We start from the raw sequence: 23,206 nt of genomic DNA, 5'->3' as shown, positions 1-23,206 counted from the left end.
CATCAGTTTGAACAGCAATAATGAGCATATACATGTCTGTGTGTTGGTCTCTGTGTGTGACAGACATAGAGAGATAGAGGGAAAAAATACACTATACTAGTGTAAAAATTGGTCCTTTTTGCCCAAGTATAAGTGAATGAGTGACATACAGAAAAACAGGGCAACTGGCATTAAATGAGCAAATAAAAAGTATTAAATCTTGAACTGTTTTGTGGGTTTTATTTTAAGACTACTTTGAGTGTATTCGTGGGGAGATAAACTATACAGACTATAAACAGAGACATTAAATGAGATTAGGTTAGTTAAACGTTAGTTAAAAGGTGGGAAAATTAACTACAGACCGATAGATGCTGAGAGCTTTAATTATCCAGTCAGTTGATGATTTTGAAATCATCAACTGACTCCAACTGCCCAGATCTGAAAAACCTTTGTGCCAATCACAATGCTCTACTTAGTTGGCATATACTAACTAGTGACAAACTATTAATCTGTGGCAAAACCCTGTCAAATCTGTCTTATTGTACTTTTGAAAAAGTTAATCTTACTACAATCTAACATTTTTAGGTTTAACCTTGGCAGAGTGAGAGAGAGCTCGTTAAGCAGGCAGGTGTGAGCCTGGTTGCTATAGTGACAATGGCTCCATACACACGACACAGACATGCACCTCACTTTTGCTGCTTAAAATGAACAGAAAAGTCAGGCCGAAACAAATCGTTCCCAAATGAAAAGTAAAAGTCGTATTGACAAAATTCTTTCACCGTGAGCGACAGCAGCTTCTAGTCTACTGAATTCTCAGTTTTCATGCCTGTGGAGTTTATTATATGGACGTGGTGACAGTGGAAAGACACCATACTCTTCTGATTTTCAAACGAACCTTCTGAGCCCTTTTAACATTAGAGTCTATGGAAGAGTTGGAGGGAGGAGGCTGCGCATTGGTGACATTTATGAAAGAACCATAACACCTAGTACAATAGTAAACACATTGGATGAAAGAGGACAGCGATGGCTACGTTTTGAGGGTAAAATCATACCTGTAGAGCAAACGCTGTGGACACAGCAGCAGTTTTAAAAAAGATTTTAAGATTAATTTTTTTGCTCCTCTCACTCTAGCAGTTGAGCTGCCTCACTCTAGCCCCAACATTCCGTCCCATACACACCCATTATAAACTCTGAAACGGGTGAAAAAACATCATGAAACTTAAACTGGAACTGAAGAAAAAGTATAATAGATATTGAAAAGATAAATACAAGTTGAATAGTTGAATGTCTTGTCTTCGTTTTAAAATTTGAATGGTGGCTCTATGTCAATGTATGTGGAAGTAGTAAGAGTTTAAAAATGAGTAAATTGAATGAGGATTTGAAGGGTCTCCCCATTGAAATACATGGGAAATTTTTGTTGAATAAAGTTGAATAAAATTAAAAATATAAATGTTAAAAATGAGAAAAATAGAAGCAGTGTTGTCCAAAAGAATAGGAATCTAACGGTGTTTGAATGGTTTTTCTAAGTTGAACGGTTTTGAAGGAGATAGATTACAAAAAACGTACGGAATACAGAATAATAAATAAAATAGAATAAAGATTAGAAGAACAATACTGTGAATGCTTTTCAAGCATTCACACTAATAATAATAATAAAGATTCGAATAACAATACTGTGAATGCTTTTCAAGCATTCACACTAATAACAATACTGTGAATGCTTTTCAAGCATTCACACTAATAACTAGAAAGTGCATTTTCTGAAGAAACTGCAGTGTGAATGCTTGAATCTGAATGTATGCACTGAAATGAATTAATTGCTGAATTTTGAGTTAAAAATATTGAATGAGATAAAAAAAAAACAAAAAAAAAAAACGAATTTAACCTGAAAACAAAGGTGCTGAACTGCTAAAAGCTGAAGGTTACACAGAAGAAGGAGTTGGAAAAAAACTGAAAATGTTTTAAATGTAAATTAGAAAACCCTAAGAAATGAGAAAAGAACATTTAGAGTCAGAAAACATCTGAATGAATATTAAAAGGTCATATTCTTTGAATCACTGAATGACTAAAATGTGATCCCTCCACTTTGATCCACACAGTTTAAAAAGTTTAAATGCCTGAGCTTTGAAAGATACGGTGTTGGAAAGAGAACAATAATGGCGACAATTTGAGGGTAAAATGATGGCTGTAACACTGTGGACACAGCAGCAGTTGAAAGAGAAGTGCTTAAGATGAATCTTGGTACAGTGGCAGGCAGAGCTCGTTAAGCAGGCAGGTGTGAGCCTGGTTGCTATAGTGACCGCACCCAATGGCTCCATACACACGCACACAGACATGCGCCTCACTTTTGCTGCTTAAAATGAACAGAAAAGTCAGGCCGAAACAAATCGCTCCCAAATGAAAAGTAAAAGTCGTATTGACAAAATTCTTTCACCGTGAGCGACAGCAATGTCTAGTCTACCTAATTCTCAGTTTTCATGCCTGTGGAACTTATTATATGGACGTGGTGACAGTGGAAAGACACCATGCTCTTCTGATTTTCAAACGAACCTTCTGAGCCATTTTAACATTAGAGTCTATGGAAGAGTTGGAGGGAGGAGGCTGTGCATTGGTGACATTTATGAAAGAACCATAACACCTAGTACAATAGTAAACACATTGGATGAAAGAGGACAGCCATGGCTACGTTTTGAGGGTAAAATCATACCTGTAGAGCAAACGCTGCGGACACAGCAGCAGTTTTAAAAAAGATTTTAAGATTAATTTTTTTGCTCCTCTCACTCTAGCAGTTGAGCTGCCTCACTCTAGCCCCAACATTCCGTCCCATACACACCCATTATAAACTCTGAAACGGGTGAAAAAACATCATGAAACTTAAACTGGAACTGAAGAAAAAGTATAATAGATATTGAAAAGATAAATACAAGTTGAATAGTTGAATGTCTTGTCTTCGTTTTAAAGTTTGAATGGTGGCTCTATGTCAATGTATGTGGAAGTAGTAAGAGTTTAAAAATGAGTAAGTTGAATGAGGATTTGAAGGGTCTCCCCATTGAAATACATTATAAATTTTTGTTGAATAAAGTTGAATAAAATTAAAAATATAAATGTTAAAAATGAGAAAAATAGAAGCAGTCATGTCCAAAAGAAGAGGAATCTAATGGTGTTTGAATGGTTTTTCTAAGTTGAACGGTTTTGAAGGAGTTAGATGCCAAAAAACGTACGGAATATGGAACTAGAAAGTGCATTTTCTGAAGAAACTGCAGTGTGAATGCTTGAATCTGAATGTATGCACTGAAATGAATTAATTACTGAATTTAAGTTAAAAATCTTGAATGAGATAAAAAAAAAAAACAACCCGAATTTAACCTGAAAACAAAAGTGCTGAACTGCTAAAAGCTGAAGGTTACACAGAAGAAGAAGTTGGAAAAAAGCTGAAAATGTTTTAATTGTAAATTAGAAAAACCTAAGAAATGAGAAAAGAACATTTAGAGTCAGAAAACATCTGAAAGAATATTAAAAGGTCATATTCTTTGAATCACTGAATGACTAAAATGTGATCCCTCCACTTGGACCCACACAGTTTAAAAAGTTGACATCTCTGAGCTTTGAAAGACAAGATGTTGGAAAAAGAACAACGATGGCGACGTTTTGAGGGTAAAATGATGGCTTTAACACTGTGGACACAGCAGCAGTTGAAAGAGAAGTGTTTAATATGAATCTTGGCACAGTGGCAGGCAGAGCTCGTTAAGCAGGCAGGTGTGAGCCTGGTTGCTATAGTGACCGCACCCAATGGCTCCATACACACGTACACAGACATGCGCCTCACTTTTGCTGCTTAAAATGAACAGAAAAGTCAGGCCGAAACAAATCGTTCCCAAATGAAAAGTAAAAGTCGTATTGACAAAATTCTTTCACCGTGAGCGACAGCAGCTTCTAGTCTACTGAATTCTCAGTTTTCATGCCTGTGGAGTTTATTATATGGACGTGGTGACAGTGGAAAGACACCATGCTCTTCTGATTTTCAAACGAACCTTCTGAGCCATTTTAACATTAGAGTCTATGGAAGAGTTGGAGGGAGGAGGCTGTGCATTGGTGACATTTATGAAAGAACCATAACACCTAGTACAATAGTAAACACATTGGATGAAAGAGGACAGCCATGGCTACGTTTTGAGGGTAAAATCATACCTGTAGAGCAAACGCTGCGGACACAGCAGCAGTTTTAAAAAATATTTTAAGATTAATTTTTTTGCTCCTCTCACTCTAGCAGTTGAGCTGCCTCACTCTAGCCCCAACATTCCGTCCCATACACACCCATTATAAACTCTGAAACGGGTGAAAAAACATCATGAAACTTAAACTGGAACTGAAGAAAAAGTATAATAGATATTGAAAAGATAAATACAAGTTGAATAATTGAATGTCTTGTCTTCGTTTTAAAGTTTGAATGGTGGCTCTATGTCAATGTATGTGGAAGTAGTAAGAGTTTAAAAATGAGTAAGTTGAATGAGAATTTGAAGGGTCTCCCCATTGAAATACATTATAAATTTTTGTTGAATAAAGTTGAATAAAATTAAAAATATAAATGTTAAAAATGAGAAAAATAGAAGCAGTCATGTCCAAAAGAATAGGAATCTAACGGTGTTTGAATGGTTTTTCTAAGTTGAACGGTTTTGAAGGAGTTAGATGCCAAAAAACGTACGGAATATATAATAATAACTAGAAAGTGCATTTTCTGAAGAAACTGCAGTGTGAATGCTTGAATCTGAATGTATGGACTGAAATGAATTAATTGCTGAATTTTGAGTTAAAAATTTTGAATGAGATAAAAAAAAAAAAAGAAACAACCTGAATTTAACCTGAAAACAACAGTGCTGAACTGCTAAAAGCTGAAGGTTACACAGAAGAAGAAGTTGGAAAAAAGCTGAAAATGTTTTAATTGTAAATTAGAAAAACCTAAGAAATGAGAAAAGAACATTTAGAGTCAGAAAACATCTGAAAAAATATTAAAAGGTCATATTCTTTGAATCACTGAATGACTAAAATGTGATCCCTCCACTTGGACCCACACAGTTTAAAAAGTTTACATCTCTGAGCTTTGAAAGACAAGATGTTGGAAAAAGAACAACGATGGCGACGTTTTGAGCGTAAAATGATGGCTTTAACACTGTGGACACAGCAGCAGTTGAAAGAGAAGTGTTTAAGATGAATCTTGGCAGAGTGAGAGAGAGAGCTCGTTAAGCAGGCAGGTGTGAGCCTGGTTGCTATAGTGACCGCACCCAATGGCTCCATACACACGTACACAGACATGCGCCTCACTTTTGCTGCTTAAAATGAACAGAAAAGTCAGGCCGAAACAAATCGCTCCCAAATGAAAAGTAAAAGTCGTATTGACAAAATTCTTTCACCGTGAGCGACAGCAATGTCTAGTCTACCTAATTCTCAGTTTTCATGCCTGTGGAGCTTATTATATGGACGTGGTGACAGTGGAAAGACACCATGCTCTTCTGATTTTCAAACGAACCTTCTGAGCCATTTTAACATTAGAGTCTATGGAAGAGTTGGAGGGAGGAGGCTGTGCATTGGTGACATTTATGAAAGAACCACAACACCTAGTACAATAGTAAACACATTGGATGAAAGAGGACAGCCATGGCTACGTTTTGAGGGTAAAATCATACCTGTAGAGCAAACGCTGCGGACACAGCAGCAGTTTTAAAAAAGATTTTAAGATTAATTTTTTTGCTCCTCTCACTCTAGCAGTTGAGCTGCCTCACTCTAGCCCCAACATTCCGTCCCATACACACCCATTATAAACTCTGAAACGGGTGAAAAAACATCATGAAACTTAAACTGGAACTGAAGAAAAAGTATAATAGATATTGAAAAGATAAATACAAGTTGAATAGTTGAATGTCTTGTCTTCGTTTTAAAGTTTGAATGGTGGCTCTATGTCAATGTATGTGGAAGTAGTAAGAGTTTAAAAATGAGTAAGTTGAATGAGGATTTGAAGGGTCTCCCCATTGAAATACATTGTAAATTTTTGTTGAATAAAGTTGAATAAAATTAAAAATATAAATGTTAAAAATATGAAAAATAGAAGCAGTGTTGTCCAAAAGAATAGGAATCTAACGGTGTTTGAATGGTTTTTCTAAGTTGAACGGTTTTGAAGGAGTGAGATGCCAAAAAACGTACGGAATATATAATAATAATAATAACTAGAAAGTGCATTTTCCGAAGAAACTGCAGTGTGAATGCTTGAATCTGAATGTATGCACTGAAATGAATTAATTGCTGAATTTTAAGTTAAAAATGTTGAATGAGATGAAAAATACAGAAATTTGTACCCGGAAAAAAAAAGTGCTGAACTGCTAAAAGCTGAAAACCACACAGAAGAAGTTGGAAAATAGCTGAAAATGTTTTAAATGTAAATGAGAAAAATCTAAGAAATGAGAAAAGTAATTTAGACTAAAAACAAAAAAGAAAACATCTGAAGGAATATTAAAAGGTCATATTCTTTGAATCACTGAATGACTAAAATGTGATCCCTCCGCTTGGATCCACACAGTTTAAAAAATTTAAAAGTCTGAGCTTTGAAAGACACGGTGTTGGAAAGAGAACAATAATGGCGACAATTTGAGGGTAAAATGATGGCTGTAACACTGTGGACACAGCAGCAGTTGAAAGAGAAGTGCTTAAGATGAATCTTGGTACAGTGGCAGGCAGAGCTCGTTAAGCAGGCAGGTGTGAGCCTGGTTGCTATAGTGACCGCACCCAATGGCTCCATACACACGACACAGACATGCACCTCACTTTTGCTGCTTAAAATGAACAGAAAAGTCAGGCCGAAACAAATCGTTCCCAAATGAAAAGTATAGGTCGTATTGACGAAATTCTTTCACCGTGAGCGGCAGCAATGTCTAGTCTACCTAATTCTCAGTTTTCATGCCTGTGGAGTTTATTATATGGACGTGGTGACAGTGTAAAAACACCATGCTCTTCTGATTTTCAAACGAACCTTCTGAGCCGTTTTAACATTAGAGTCTATGGAAGAGTTGGAGGGAGGAGGCTGTGCATTGGTGACATTTACGAAAGAACCATAACACCTAGGACAATAGTAAACACATTGGATGAAAGAGGACAGCGATGGCTACGTTTTGAGGGTAAAATCATACCTGTAGAGCAAACGCTGCGGACACAGCAGCAGTTTTAAAAAAGATTTTAAGATTAATTTTTTTGCTCCTCTCACTCTAGCAGTTGAGCTGCCTCACTCTAGCCCCAACATTCCGTCCCATACACACCCATTATAAACTCTGAAACGGGTGAAAAAACATCATGAAACTTAAACTGGAACTGAAGAAAAAGCATAATAGATATTGAAAAGATAAATACAAGTTGAATAGTTGAATGTCTTGTCTTCGTTTTAAAGTTTGAATGGTGGCTCTATGTCAATGTATGTGGAAGTAGTAAGAGTTTAAAAATGAGTAAGTTGAATGAGGATTTGAAGGGTCTCCCCATTGAAATACATTATAAATTTTTGTTGAATAAAGTTGAATAAAATTAAAAATATAAATGTTAAAAATATGAAAAATAGAAGCAGTGTTGTCCAAAAGAATAGGAATCTAACGGTGTTTGAATGGTTTTTCTAAGTTGAACGGTTTTGAAGGAGTAGGATTACAAAAAACGTACGGAATAGATAAAATATAATAACTAGAAAGTGCATTTTCTGAAGAAACTGCAGTGTGAATGCTTGAATCTGAATGTATGCATTGAAATGAAATAATTACTGAATTTAAGTTAAAAATTTTGAATGAGATTAAAAAAAAAACCCGAATTTAACCTGAAAACAAAAGTGCTGAACTGCTAAAAGCTGAAGGTTACACAGAAGCAGAAGTTGGAAAAAAGCTGAAAATGTTTTAAATGTAAATTAGAAAACCCTAAGAAATGAGAAAAGAACATTTAGAGTCAGAAAACATCTGAATGAATATTAAAAGTTCATATTCTTTGAATCACTGAATGAAGAAAATGTGATCCCTCCACTTTGATCCACACAGTTTAAAAAGTTTAAATGCCTGAGCTTTGAAAGACACGGTGTTGGAAAGAGAACAATAATGGCGACAATTTGAGGGTAAAATGATGGCTGTAACACTGTGGACACAGCAGCAGTTGAAAGAAAAGTGCTTAAGATGAATCTTGGCAGAGTGGCAGGCAGAGCTCGTTAAGCAGGCAGGTGTGAGCCTGGTTGCCATAGTGACTGCACCCAATGGCTCCATACACACGTACACAGACATGCACCTCACTTTTGCTGCTTAAAATGAACAGAAAAGTCAGGCCCAAACAAATTCTTCCCAAATGAAAAGTACATGTCGTATTGACAAAATTCTTTCACCGTGAGCGACAGCCATGTCTAGTCTACCTAATTCTCAGTTTTCATGCCTGTGGAGTTTATTATATGGACGTGGTGACAGTGTAAAGACACCATGCTCTTCTGATTTTCAAACGAACCTTCTGAGCCATTTTAACATTAGAGTCTATGGAAGAGTTGGAGGGAGGAGGCTGTGCATTGGTGACATTTATGAAAGAACCATAACACCTAGTACAATAGTAAACACATTGGATGAAAGAGGACAGCCATGGCTACGTTTTGAGGGTAAAATCATACCTGTAGAGCAAACGCTGTGGACACAGCAGCAGTTTTAAAAAAGATTTTAAGATTAATTTTTTTGCTCCTCTCACTCTAGCAGTTGAGCTGTCTCACTCTAGCCCCAACATTCCGTCCCATACACACCCATTATAAATTTTGAAACGGCTGAAAAAACATCATGAAACTTAAACTGGAACTGAAGAAAAAGTATAATAGATATTGAAAAGATAAATACAAGTTGAATAGTTGAATGTCTTGTCTTCGTTTTAAAGTTTGAATGGTGGCTCTATGTCAATGTATGTGGAAGTAGTAAGAGTTTAAAAATGAGTAAGTTGAATGAGGATTTGAAGGGTCTCCCCATTGAAATACATTATAAATTTTTGTTGAATAAAGCTGAATAAAATTAAAAATATAAATGTTAAAAATATGAAAAATAGAAGCAGTGTTGTCCAAAAGAATAGGAATCTAACGGTGTTTGAATGGTTTTTCTAAGTTGAACGGTTTTGAAGGAGTTAGATGCCAAAAAACGTACGGAATATATAATAATAATAATAAAGATTCGAATAACAATACTGTGAATGCTTTTCAAGCATTCACACTAATAATAATAATAAAGATTCGAATAACAATACTGTGAATGCTTTTCAAGCATTCACACTAATAAAGATTAGAATAACAATACTGTGAATGCTTTTCAAGCATTCACACTAATAAAGATTCGAATAACAATACTGTGAATGCTTTTCAAGCATTCACACTAATAAAGATTTGAAGAACAATACTGTGAATGCTTTTCAAGCATTCACACTAATAAAGATTAGAATAACAATACTGTGAATGCTTTTCAAGCATTCACACTAATAAAGATTCGAATAACAATACTGTGAATGCTTTTCAAGCATTCACACTAATAAAGATTTGAAGAACAATACTGTGAATGCTTTTCAAGCATTCACACTAATAAAGATTAGAATAACAATACTGTGAATGCTTTTCAAGCATTCACACTAACTAGATTTTTTCAAAATCTTAATGTAAAACGAGTAACAGTATGGTGGACACATTAGGCAAGGCTCCACTTTTTGCAGTGACCTCATATAGAAAACTATTTCTGTATCAGTAATATGTTTTCTTTTTCTCTGTTGATAATCATGTGGAACTGCACATGATTATTTGCAGCTAGCAGGTTGCTAATGCTATCCATCAAGTCTAAAAACAGTATGTTACAATGTGGAGATAATCTGATCAAAAATGATCAGGTTATATTCTAATTTGTATTCAGGCGTACATGTGCACTATGTTTATTCAGAGAGGTTAAGCTTGTGTTTCTGTCATGGAGGGATTGTGCTCAACTGAATGAAGGTTATCAGACATTATGAAACAGATGATACGTAAAAGCGAATTTTGCCAAAGTGCTTCTTTTTTTAAATTATCTTTTTTTTCTTAAAGAAATCTACTACATCATGTGTAACTTTTTTGTCATGTATAATTTCCATTGCAAATATTAACCACAGTTAAATTAAGAGAGGATGGCAGTAAAAACTCTGGAGGTGTGATGCCATCAAGTACACTGCTGTAGAACGATCGCACTGCATTTTCGGGAGGACTCCCGTGTAAACTTATGAAGTCTGGACTAGCAAGAACACAAGGACTGGCGTACTTGAGTATTTAGAAATGGCCTAACAGTCTGCAGTCTATGAACTAACGCCAGCTAACGCCAGCTAACAATGTTAGCTTGGTGGCGAGTAGCATTCAGTAATTGTAATAAAAATCACACAGCAATAATACATCAAAGATACTGAGGTTTCGCCCATCCCTTTCTTTTTATGAAGTGGTGTTTTAGTTTCCAAGTAAGAAAACCATTCATGCCCGTTCACTGCTGGCCCTGTTATTCTGGCTCTGGGTCCATTGTGTAACTGACGCCACCAACATTAACAGGACGCTTACATTAGAGCTTCTTATTGCACGTTTTGTCTGGGTTTCCAGCAATCAAAATCAGAGTATTCCCTTACTCCCCAACACTGCTCACCCAGCATCAACAAACACCATGTGACTCACAGATTTTTCGTTCCTGTGTATATTTTTTTATCTGTCTTATGTAGAACCAGTATGGAGCAGATCAGAGACCGTGTTTTCAAGCATAAAAACTACAATTTTGTGGTCAGTCTTACAACTCCAGAGTACATAGACTCTCTTGAGAGTTTTGAAATAAAAGACAGTGATGTCTTCCTTGTCACTTATCCAAAATCAGGTTGGTGAAAAATTTCATACATTATTTATATTTGCTGTTTTGTGCTGGCCAGACTGATCCACTGATCACCTCTAATGTCTTTCCCCACATCAGGCACTGTATGGGTTCAGCAGATCATCATTTCCATCCACGAACTGGATGGGAATCAGACTAAATATTCAAACAACATGGAGAGGATGCCGTGGCTGGAGTACAAGATGGCTGAATACACTCTTCTTCCCTCTCCACGACTCTTCGCCTCGCATCTCCCTGAACACATCATGCCTCCAGGAGTGAAGGAGAAGAAGGCAAAAGTCAGTACCTTATAGAAGCTCAATTTTCTTCTGTTTTTTTTTTTTGCAAAAATAGAGCAAATTAAATTAGATTTGTACTTGCTAAGTTTAATTACATTTTTGTGATGTTACCTATTGGTCACTGAAGTCCAGTTTTTTGGGACTTGCACTTTGACACTTGGTAGCTTTTACAAACCAGCAAATCCTAGCAAATGAAAATAGAGTGGTTGATCTTTAATTATTTTCAAAACAAATGTTGTTTATTTGACAGTGTATAGGGTGCCCCAAGCAAGTGAGACTTAAAACAATGAGCCTCTAACACAATTTTGTAATGGGATCATAAATCAAGGAATCTGAGGGTCATTTTTATCATAGACTTCTGCACAAACACGTGGTTCCAGGTCCAAAAAGCTAGCACTAGCATTTGTTTTATTTTAAATAATTCTGTGTTTTTCCATCCGTCCATTTTCTTCTGCTTATCCGGGGTCCGGGTCGCGAGGGCAGCAGAACAAGCAGAGAAGCCCAGACCTCCCTCTCCCCAGCCATTTCCTCTAGCTTGTCCGGGGGAAAACCAAGGCCGAGAGATATAATCTCTCCAGCGTGTCCTGGGTCTACCCCGGGGCCTCCTCCCGGTGCGACATGCCCGCGAAGCGCCACCTTATCGTGGTAAATGGTAAATGGCCTGCATTTGTATAGCGCTTTTACTAGTCCCCCCTAGGGGACCAAAGTGCTTTACACACTCAGTCATCCACCCATTCACACACACACTCTCACACACTGGTGGAGGCAAGCTAAAGTTGTACCCACAGCAGACTGACAGAAGCGAGGCTGCCATATCGCACCATCGGCCCTTCTGGCCAACACCAGTAGGCGGTAGGTCTTGCCCAAGGACACAACGACCGAGACTGTCCGGGCCGGGACTCGAACTGGCAACCTTCCGATTACAAGGCGAACTCCCAACTCTCAACTCTTGAGCCACGATCGCCCCATGGTGGTGGGCTTCCGGTGGTGGAGGGGTTTGTGTGTCCCAAGGATCCCAGGGCTATCCCTGGTAGGGTCTCCCATGGCAAATTGGTTCTGGGTGAGGGACCAGACAAAGAGCGATTCAGAAGTCCCCTATGAAAAAACCAGAGAGGGAGCAGTTCACCCTGCCCGGGATAGGGTTACCTGGAGCCAGGCCCTGGGGAGGGACATGGGCCCATCTTCCTGCGGGCCCACCACCCGCAGGATTCACCGTAGGGGTCGGGTGCAGTGTGAGCCGGGCTGCGGACCAATCTCCGTCTACCAAGACTGGCAATTCTGTGTTTTTATTTCAGTATATTTTTTTTGTCCTTTTCCTTTCGTACAATGAGGTCATTGCAGAGTAAGGCTATGTTCACACTGCAGGCGAAAGCGCATCAAATCTGACTTTTTTGACCCTATGCGACCCATATCCGTTCATGGTATGACAGTGTGAACAGCAGAAGTCCGACATTTTCAAATCCGACCTAAGTTACTTTCGTATGTGGTACTGAATCCGATACATATCTGATGTTTTAGAAAGCGACTGCTGTTTGAATGGTCATGTCGCATTAAATCCGTCTTTTACGTCACTGACACAAGACAGATGCAAATTATCAGCGCCCAAGAAGACATTGTGAACGCTTCCTGGCCATCCAGTGAAACTTTTGGGAATACAACGTTGGAGAAACGTGAACATTTTATTTGTACTGTATAATCTGCAGATTCTGACAGAAATCTGCAACTATCCCTATCCTTTGAAGCATTGCTCCTCTCTAAAACAGCAATAAGGATCATTATTAGGCCATTTGTAAATAACAAAATAACTTTATAACTTAAAGCAAAATTGGGAAACGTAAAGTCCGAAACAAGTCTTTATATTAAGGACCATCTGTCAAACAATACTGTTTGGTCTGGGTCTAAACAGAGCGTGTTGTGTGTGATGTCTTCTTTTGCGCATGCAGGCCCCTTTGAGGGTTCACACTAGAGCGCATTTGCTGTCACATTTTATTTGTAGTGTGAACAAGCAGACAAAAAAAATCAGATTTGATCAAAAAATTGGAATTGTGCACTAAGACCTGCAGTGTGAACGTAGCCTAAGAGGTTCATCAAATCAAGTAGAAATAGGAGAAAAAGAGCTATAAAAATGTACAGGCTTTAAAACATATTTTAAAAGATATTATTTGAAATCAAATTTTGACCCTAAATTTTAAATTGTTTTTTTTTTAAACTAATGACTTTTATAATTTTTACATTTAAGTAACTAACTGTTAATATTCTGAATTTTTTTAAAAATATATATCAGATCGTGTATTTGATGAGGAATCCAAAGGACAACATGGTGTCTTTTTATCACTTCAGCAAAGCCCTGGCAGACCTGGAAACTCCCGAGAGCTTTGACCAGTTTTTTGAGTGGTACATAACAGGAAACGGTAAGTTTCCTCACTTTATAGTAATCAGTAATTGATTCATCATTATGTGTGGACCCTCTGTTAGAGGGCCTGCGCTTTAGTACCCAGTGATTTTGTGGTGCTGTGCTAGTATTTAGCACCGACTCCAGTTTTGTGTGTGTGTGTGTGTCATGTGCGGATTGAGCACATTGACAAAATCTGTACTACATTCGGAGGCACACTACCACTGCATGATTAGCATGGGGGACTGATCATGCCTGCAGTCATGCTGTAGGTAACTACAGAGCTTACACTTGAGCTCCTCCTCTGACATGAGGGTTGTATGTGAACTCAATTAAATGACAATGCCAAATGACTGGATGCATTATGCCACTACACAGTTTTTGCGTCATCCTGGTTTGACCACGTCAGGGAGTGGTATTTAAACAGAGACCAGTACAACATCCTCTTCCTGACCTACGAGGAAATGATTTTGGTAAGATGTTTCTTCGCATTTTTTGTTGTTCCTAAGGAAACTCAAATAAAATATCTGGCAGAGTTTAAGGTTCTTTTTCTGTTGTGTTCCTGCTTTTCTTTCAGGACTTGAAAGGATCAGTGAAGAAGATCTGCAACTTCTTAGGGAAAAACCTGACTGAAGCTGCTATCAGTCAAGTTGTGGAAAAAGCTACATTTCAGAACATGAAGAATGACTCGAAAGCAAATTATCAGCATTTTCCGCCAGAGCAGTTCAGTGGAATATTCCTGCGCAAAGGTAGCATAACAGACCTGCAGCTGCTGTGCAGGTAAATGTGACTTCAGGGTATCAGGTTTTGTGCTTTTCTCTTCATTACAGGTCGGATTGGAGACTGGAAGAACACACTGACTGTTGCACAGAGTGAAAGAGTGGATCAAGTCCTTCGGGAGAAACTTGGTGATTTGCCTTTAAAGTTCATCTGGGAATAAGCAGAGAAACCCGTCTCCCAGGAGTTTTTAAAGCATTGATCATTAAGTGCATTAATCAGAAAACCATAAAAATGTGTTTTTCTGCTATTTAAATAATAAAAAAAACATCAACAAAAGATTAATGTTTGTTCACCCAAGATGGATTCATGTCATGTAGATCATGATTCCAGAAATCAACAACGTTCATTAATAAAATGTTTATCAGTCAGTACACGGTGCTTTGGATTCTCATAATGTCTGAATAGTCACTAACTATTAATTGTGTTTTTGAATTACATTGCTTTTGAAAGTAGCCTTGACCTTCAAATATAAGAAATGTTTTTACATAAATTGTCACGGCTCGGGTCAGCGGCCGTGTGAAGGGTGGAAAGGAGGACTCAAATGCAGCACTTATTCAGACGTGAGGGTGATTTATTAACAATACCAAACATAAAGTGGAGATGGCAAACAGAACTAAGGATGAACTAAACTGGGAGAAACTAAGCCAAGGAGTAGCAAACCTGAACATCGAAGTGAGAAACAGCAGGGAGAGCACGCAGGGAATTTCACAGGGTATGAACACAGACAACGCGACGAGGAACAGAGGTAACACACACCATAAGTTCACAGAGAGACACTGGGAAATTACACACAGGTGGGAGACACAGCTGGACCCGATTAACCTGACGAGACAGGGGAACACTAACACCAGGGACCAATAGAGGGAGCACAAACCCAGAACCCAGTATCTAAAATCCCAAAACACAAACCATCCCAAAACAGCCCATGAATAATAAAGAGAATAATAACAATAAAGAACACAAACACAAAGTCACTGAGTCATGGTCGCAGGACCATGACATAAATGTACTTTTGCCATGAAGACAGTCTTTCGTTATTTAATCTGATACAGAATCAAACCTCAGACCTGCAAACAGCATCCACTGGATATCATGTAATTAATATGTGCAATACAGGTTCTTAACACGTAATTTATTGCAAGATAATAGTCTATTAAAAAATAATAATAATAATATAAAATAATCTTATTTCTTTAATGGTACTTACATTTGTGAGGTTAAGCTGAAAAGAATGATACCAAGCGAGGCAAGATAAAAATAAATAAATAAAATAATTTAAAGGTGAAATACAAATGTAACATCAAAAGTAGTCAGAAATGGCCAATTGTATTTTGGACCCCATAGGGTTAACCCAACAAAACATTTAAAACTTAGGTTTAAATTTTAGTTCATAACAGTGCAGGATTCTGACATTTTGTGTAAATTTAAGCATGTAGCAATTTGATTTTTTCTAACAAAAAGGTGTGAAACTTAAGTTGTTTGTTGTTTAAGACTTGTGTTTGTAACACCCCCCCCCCCCCCCCACACACACACATGTTGTGTAGCTTTCTGGAATTTATACTTATTGGGTTACATATTTATTTATTATACAGGCTATACAGTACATAAAATCTAAATTCACATATTTTATGTAACTGAAATGTTTAATTATGTGGGTTACAGAAAATAATTAAGTTATAGACTATATATGTATGAAACATTGTATACTTACTGCATTTGAATCATTTTAACCATTTGTAACACCAGCATATATGCTTAAAAACAAAGGCTTTGATTTTGCCACCCAATTTGATTTCCAAGCCACCCTCATAAAAGTTCTCTAGATCCACCCCTGGCCATGGGACAGTTTGACAGTATCTTTTGTGTGGTTTTAGACTTGGACGAGTTTCTAAAACACTAGATCAACAAAAAAATCAGAACATACACTCTTTTGCCCATTAATCATGCCTACTTATGGGGCACCGTTTGTAAAGTGACGCATTTCGGGCAATTTGTCCAAAGTTTGTTGATTGCGTTAAAAATTTTAATTGCGTTAATCGTGATCGTTGACAGCCTTAGTTTGTTGGCGTGTTCGCCCAGGGCACCAAACAGGCTAGGACCACCCCTGCTGACATGCAACAATATTTTATTGAAATCAACAACGGTCCTAGATATTGTACAATGTACTTTTTCCAGAATGTATATAAAAGATGCAGAAATGACTTTACATTATATGCCTAGTTAGGAATAATTAAATGGCCTATTTACTGCATACAAAACTAACAGGTTTCTAAAGTCTGCAAGATCTGGTCACCTTGTAGTGCACAGTTAAGGAACTAAGAATGATATATATATATATATATATATATGTATGTGTGTATATATATATATATATATATATATATATATATATATATATATATATATATATATATATATATATGTGTGTGTGTGTGTGTGTGTGTGTGTGTGTGTGTGTGTGTGTGTATATATATATATATATATATATATATATATATATATATGTATATATATAAACACCCAGCACGCCCCTGCGGACGGTTTATCCTTCAAGCTCGGGTCCTCTACCAGAGGCCTGGGAGCTTGAGGGTCCTGCGCAGTATCTTAGCTGTTCCCAGGACTGCGCTCTTCTGGACAGAGATCTCCGATGTTGTTCCCGGGATCTTTTGGAGCCACTCGCCTAGCTTGGGAGTCACCGCACCTAGTGCTCCGATTACCACGGGGACCACCGTTACCTTCACCCTCCACATCCTCTCGAGCTCTTCTCTGAGCCCTTGGTATTTCTCCAGCTTCTCGTGTTCCTTCTTCCTGATATTGCTGTCATTCGGAACCGCTACATCGATCACTACGGCCGTCTTCTTCTGTTTGTCTACCACCACTATGTCCGGTTGGTTAGCCACCACCATTTTGTCCGTCTGTATCTGGAAGTCCCACAGGATCTTAGCTCGGTCATTCTCCACCACCCTTGGGGGCATCTCCCATTTTGACCTCGGGACTTCCAGATTATACTCGGCACAGATGTTCCTGTACACTATGCTGGCCACTTGGTTGTGGCGTTCCATGTATGCCTTGCCTGCTAGCATCTTGCACCCTGCTGTTATGTGCTGGATTGTCTCTGGGGCATCTTTACACAGCCTGCACCTGGGGTCTTGCCTGGTGTGATAGACCCCAGCCTCTATGGATCTTGTACTCAGAGCTTGTTCTTGTGCTGCCATGATTAGTGCCTCTGTGCTGTCTTTCAGTCCAGCTTTGTCCAGCCACTGGTAGGATTTCTGGATATCAGCCACCTCCTCTATCTGCCGGTGGTACATACCGTGCAGGGGCCTGTCCTTCCATGACGGTTCCTCGTCTCCCTCCTCTTTCTTGGGTTTCTGCTGCCTGAGGTATTCACTGAGCACTCGGTCAGTTGGGGCCATCTTCCCAATGTATTCTTGGATGTTCCTTGTCTCATCCTGGACTGTGGTGCTGACACTCACCAGTCCCCGGCCCCCTTCCTTCCGCTTAGCGTACAGCCTCAGGGTGCTGGACTTGGGGTGAAACCCTCCATGCATGGTAAGGAGCTTTCTTGTCTTTATGTCAGTGGCTTCTATCTCCTCCTTTGGCCAGCCTATTACCCCAGCAGGGTACCTGATCATGGGCAGGGCGTACGTGTTGATGGCCCAGATCTTGTTCTTACCATTCAGCTGACTCCTCAGGACTTGCCTGACCCTCTGCAGGTACTTGGTGGTTGCAGCCTTTCTAGCGGCCTCTTCATGGTTCCCATTTGCCTGCGGGATCCCCAGGTACTTGTAACTGTCCTCTATGTCTGCAATGTTGCCTTCTGGTAGATCAATCCCCTCAGTTCTGACTACCTTCCCTCTCTTTGTTACCATCCGACTACACTTCTCCAGTCCGAACGACATTCCAATGTCATTGCTGTATAGCCTGGTAGTGTGGATCAGTGAATCGATGTCTCGTTCATTCTTGGCATACAGCTTGATGTCATCCATGTACAGGAGGTGGCTGACAACTGCTCCGTTCCGTAGTCGGTATCCGTAGCCAGTCTTGTTAATGATCTCACTGAGGGGGTTCAGGCCTATGCAGAACAGCAGTGGGGACAGAGCATCTCCTTGGTAGATCCCGCACTTGATGGTGACTTGTGCTATGGGCTTGGAGTTGGCCTCTAGTGTTGTACGCCACATCCCCATTGAGTTCCTGATGAAGGCTCTTAGGGTCCCATTGATCTTGTACAATTCTAGGCATTCCAGTATCCAGCTGTGGGGCATTGAGTCATAGGCCTTCTTGTAATCAATCCAGGCAGTGCACAGTGTGGAGCAGGGAAATTATTTTACTGCTATTGTTAAATAATTGTCATCATTACCATTGCATTAATAATATAATCTGGAGTTTATATTGCATTCAGATGTTTAAACAGTGTGTGTCTTTCAGAAAGACTAAGTTGCAGGCTGACAGGAAGTTGCAGGTTTGCAGAGTGTGCCTTTTGCAGAACTGAAACCGAAAGCAGAGTCTAAGTGCAGGTTATTTTGAGGAGCATTTGAGGACGAGACACAGACAGTAGGTGAAGAGGTGACACAAAGAGCATGTGAGGTCAACACATACACACATATTAGTTAGACTTATTTAGAGGAGAGATTAGTTATGTCTCGACAAGAAAGAGGAACAATTCATTTTAAGATAAGAACGGAAAGTACCAAGCCATGAAAATAGAAGATGATTTTCTAGGTGAAAAGTCATTCTGGTGTTGATCTGATCTATGTATAAAATGTATCTGTGACGCATGAAGGGGCGTCAGTAAATCAAACCCTGATGCTATAAAATATCTGTTCATGCTTTGATTAAGTCGAGGACTACTGGCTGTCTGCGTACAGAGTGTCTTCCCACACGTGTGTTCATTAAAATCATTGTTGGACCAAGATCCTCTGGACCATGGGTGGTTTGTACTCTCCTTCCTCAATTTTGAACCTTAACAACAGGTTGGTCAGTCTGGTCTTGCAGTCTCGGCTGACTGTTCTGTCTACCAGTAGCTGGTGTTTTGCGCCTCTGGTATTCTTGCCAATTCCTTTCTGTGTCCCACTCATGTATTGACCCATTTGCCTGTTCATCTTAGCCGATATGATGCCTGACAGGAGCTTCCATGTAGTACTGAGGCAGGTTATTGGTCGGTAGTTGGAGGGGACCGGTCCCTTCTTGGGGTCCTTGGGGATCAGGACCGTCCGACCTTCGGTTAGCCATTCCGGGTGTCTCTCGTTAACTAGCAGCTGGTTCATTTGTGCTGCCAGACGCTCGTGGAGTGCAGTCAGCTTCTTTAGCCAGTAGGCGTGAACCATGTCGGGCCCTGGTGCTGTCCAACTCTTCATACTGGAGACCCTTTCTTGGATATCTGCCACTGTGATGGTTACTGGACCCTGTTCAGGGAGGTCGCTGTGGTCTGCCCTCAGATCCACTAGCCACTGAGCATTGCCGTTATGGGTTGCGTCCTTCTCCCATATGCTCTTCCAGTATTGCTCCGTCTCCAGCCTTGGTGGTGCTGTTCTCTTATTATTGTTCCCTTGCCACTGAGAGTACACCTTTGCTGGTTCTGTGGAGAACAGCTGGTTTATTCTCCTGCCTTCTATCTCTCTGGTGTACCTCCTCAAGCGGCTGGCCAAGGCTGTGAGTCTTTGCTTGGCAGTTTCCAAGGCCTCAGGTATGGACATCTTGCTGTATTTCTTATGCGCCTTCTTTGTCGCACCTTTCTATATATATATATATATATATATATATATATATATATATATATATATATATATATATTAGGGGTGCAACGATATTCGTATCGATATTGAACCGTTCGATACAGTGCTTTCGGTTCGGTACGCATATGTATCGAACAATACAAAATTTGTCATTTATTTTATCAACTTTCCTTCTGACTATGCTGTCTGTGTTGAGCGCTCAGTGAATCTGCGTTCGACTACTCCGCCTAGGCTCGACAGTGCAGCCTAGGCGGAGTAGTCGAACGCAGATTCACTCAGCGCTCAACACAGACAGCATCGTCAGAAGGAAGAGCGCAGGGCAAGCTAGCGAGACAGAAGTTAAGCTCTCCTTGCAACATGGACCTCCCGCACCCTCATTCAGATCTGGCGTTTGGAATTATTTTGGTTTTCATGTGACGTATGACCCTGAAGGTAAGCGAGTCATGGACTAAAGTAAAACAGTATGTTGGATGTGCCATGCAATGCTCAATTACATGGGTGGGAACTAGTGTGTTAGCGCAGTTAGCTTGTTAACGTGTTGGCCGTCTAGCCCCATGCACGGGGCGATCGGCGGTAGCTAGTTAACGGAGATTTGCCGTGTTGTGGCGTTAAGGTCATTTCAACGAGATTAACCTGAAAGCACTAGTGGGAACACAACGAATATGACTGCACATTTACGCCGACATCATCCTAGTGCAAAGACAAGTGGAAGCAGAAAAAAAACAAGCAAGCATGCTACTAACTTTAGCCGAGTCATTTAGACAGCTGTTAGCACATGATTCTCCTTATATGTTTAATATGCTGCTGAGAATATAGCCCAGAAGAAGCGGATAGTATAGCTTTTATTTTGGAAAGAGACATTTCTCTATAATAAACTCTCTTTTCCAAAGATGAGTGATTCCTCAATCAGATACAGGGCTCGCAATATCACCCTCTGCAGGTACTTGGTGGTTGCAGCTTTTCTAGCGGCCTCTTCATGGTTCCCATATATATATATCAGAATCAGAATCAGAATACTTTATTGATTCTGATTCTGATTTATTGATTCTGATTCGAACCGAACCGAACTGTGAATTTTGTGTATCGTTGCACCACTAATATATATATATATATATATATATATATATATATATATATATATATATATATATATATATATATATTAGTGGTGCAACGATACACAAAATTCACAGTTCGGTTCGGTTTGATACTTTGGTGTCACGGTTTGATATTTTTTCGATACAAAATAAAATGTTCATGCCTTTTTAATTTGTCATTTATTAAAATTATAAATATATATTTTAACTCAAAAGTACAGTTTTTAAATTTAACCCTAACCCTAACCTTTGTGCGTGTTTTTTATTTTGACAGCGAATGCGCACCTGCGGACCACTTATGTGCACCCCTGGTTATTTAGCTCATCATATCGCTGCCACAGAAATTCTTTTGTCCATGAAACCATAAAGCTGCACTTTCTTTTTGCCTTATAAAAAAGTCTGATTTGTCATAACTTTTCCGTTTTGCGGTAAGCTTTTCTTTGGCTGTCACTTCTTCACCCTGACCTGTTTTATTTGGCTCAGCAGAACTGAAATATATATCCTGCTGCTTTTACACACGCACTCACATAAGCTCAGCGATTCTCTGCGCGATCAACCTCTCACATGTTTAAGCTTGCTGCGGGAGATTTCACTTGTCATGTTTGCATAGTAAGCTAACGATTAATAAGACAATGTCAGAGGAATTGGTGCACAAATTATCATCACTCACCAATCAGTACTGTCGCTCTCTATACACAGTTCACGCGATTGCAAAGTGAAAGCAAAAAAACAAGCGCAAATTCAATATGTCACATATTGACAGTGGCTCACCGATGCCAATGACATAATTACCCAGCTACATTTCCGAAAGAATGCAAAAGCATTAACATATATTTTTCCTTCCTACAATAGCCGGACGGGCAGGGCAGAGATAGATTTTGGTAGCCCAACTGGAAAAATCGCTAGCCCCAGGACGTCGGGCTAGCGATTTTGCGAGCCCTGTATCTGATTGAGGAATCACTCATCTTTGGAAAAGAGAGTTTATTAATCAATGTATTATGATTTATTATGAAAGTACAGGTGAATATAGCTCTCCCGTCAATATATTATGATATATAATAAATGTACAGGTGAATATAGCTGTCATAACAATGTCAGACAAAATTGCAGTAGCTTCCCTGATCATTTTACAAACATAATTGAAGAGAATCTGGACTAAAAGGCCTAGACTTATGGTTGTGTGCTAAATCTATGAATCAAACTATCACCTGGAAACATAAATAACTGGTCCATAGCTGTGAAACTGGACATGAGTTCTTGATTCTATGGAGATTAACAGTAATCCAGAAATTTACAAATTTGTCCTGGGACATCGTGTAAATGTTGTCCCAGGGACATCAAATCAAATCAAATCAAATCAAATCACTTTTATTGTCACATCACATGTGCAGGCACACTGGCACAGCACATGCGAGTGAAATTCTTGTGTGCGAGCCCCACAAGCAACAGAGATGTGCAAACACAACAGCACAAACGAGCAAAATACAAGAATGGCCATTTTACACCCTAATTTACGAATAAATTCTTTAAAAATCCTACCATGTGAATTCATGGATTTTTTTTTCACATTCTGTCTCTCACAGTTGAAGTGTACCTCTGGTGCAAATTACTGACCTCTGTCATCATTTTAAGTGGGGGAACTTGCACAATCGGTGGCTGACTAAATACTTTTTTGCCCCACTGTATATATTTAAGATTATATTTAATAACCACATTGTATTGCAAAAAACCCCAAAACAAGTTAAAATGAATTAATGAATATTGACTAATTCAACCTTTGTTATTTTTCCACCAGAAATGGACGATATAATTAGAAGAAGTGTTCTGAATGACGAAAAAAAAAGAACTGGAAAAGATACACAACTTTGTGTGCATGTGTCACAATGCCAGGAGGACCCATTCAGTGTTGTGTTAGAAAAATTGAACTCATTAACCCTTCATGGACATTATAAATGTTTAAATGTGGCCTCAGGTAAAGACAGGAAAAGAGACTATTACAAATTCAACTGCATCAGAGCTGGAAAAAAAAGTCGAA

General features: G+C 39.0%; 1 protein-coding gene across 8 annotated transcripts in view; it reads left to right on the top strand.

Moving 5' to 3' along the window:
* LOC309704319 (amine sulfotransferase-like) overlaps positions 1-23,206 on the top strand; it is a 137,880-nt gene that overhangs the window by 92,956 nt on the left and 21,718 nt on the right. For 7 of the 8 annotated variants that reach the window (XM_082529401.1, XM_082529397.1, XM_082529399.1 and 4 more), the window contains 6 exons: positions 10,726-10,874; positions 10,968-11,167; positions 13,452-13,578; positions 13,938-14,032; positions 14,137-14,308; positions 14,390-14,701. In XM_082529401.1, the coding sequence (XP_082385527.1) occupies positions 10,733-10,874; positions 10,968-11,167; positions 13,452-13,578; positions 13,938-14,032; positions 14,137-14,308; positions 14,390-14,499 (846 nt within the window). In that variant the 5' untranslated portion in view covers positions 10,726-10,732 and the 3' untranslated portion in view covers positions 14,500-14,701. Of the gene's footprint in view, positions 1-10,725; positions 10,875-10,967; positions 11,168-13,451; positions 13,579-13,937; positions 14,033-14,136; positions 14,309-14,389; positions 14,702-23,206 lie in introns of those variants that run through there. The other variant, XM_082529396.1, reaches the window with a different exon arrangement.

This window comes from Aulonocara stuartgranti (genome assembly GCF_965226115.1).
Source record: "Aulonocara stuartgranti genome assembly, chromosome: 4".
NCBI classification, from domain to species: domain Eukaryota; kingdom Metazoa; phylum Chordata; class Actinopteri; order Cichliformes; family Cichlidae; genus Aulonocara; species Aulonocara stuartgranti.
Note: the sequence above shows the minus strand (reverse complement) of the source record. Positions and strands in the feature narration are given on the sequence as shown.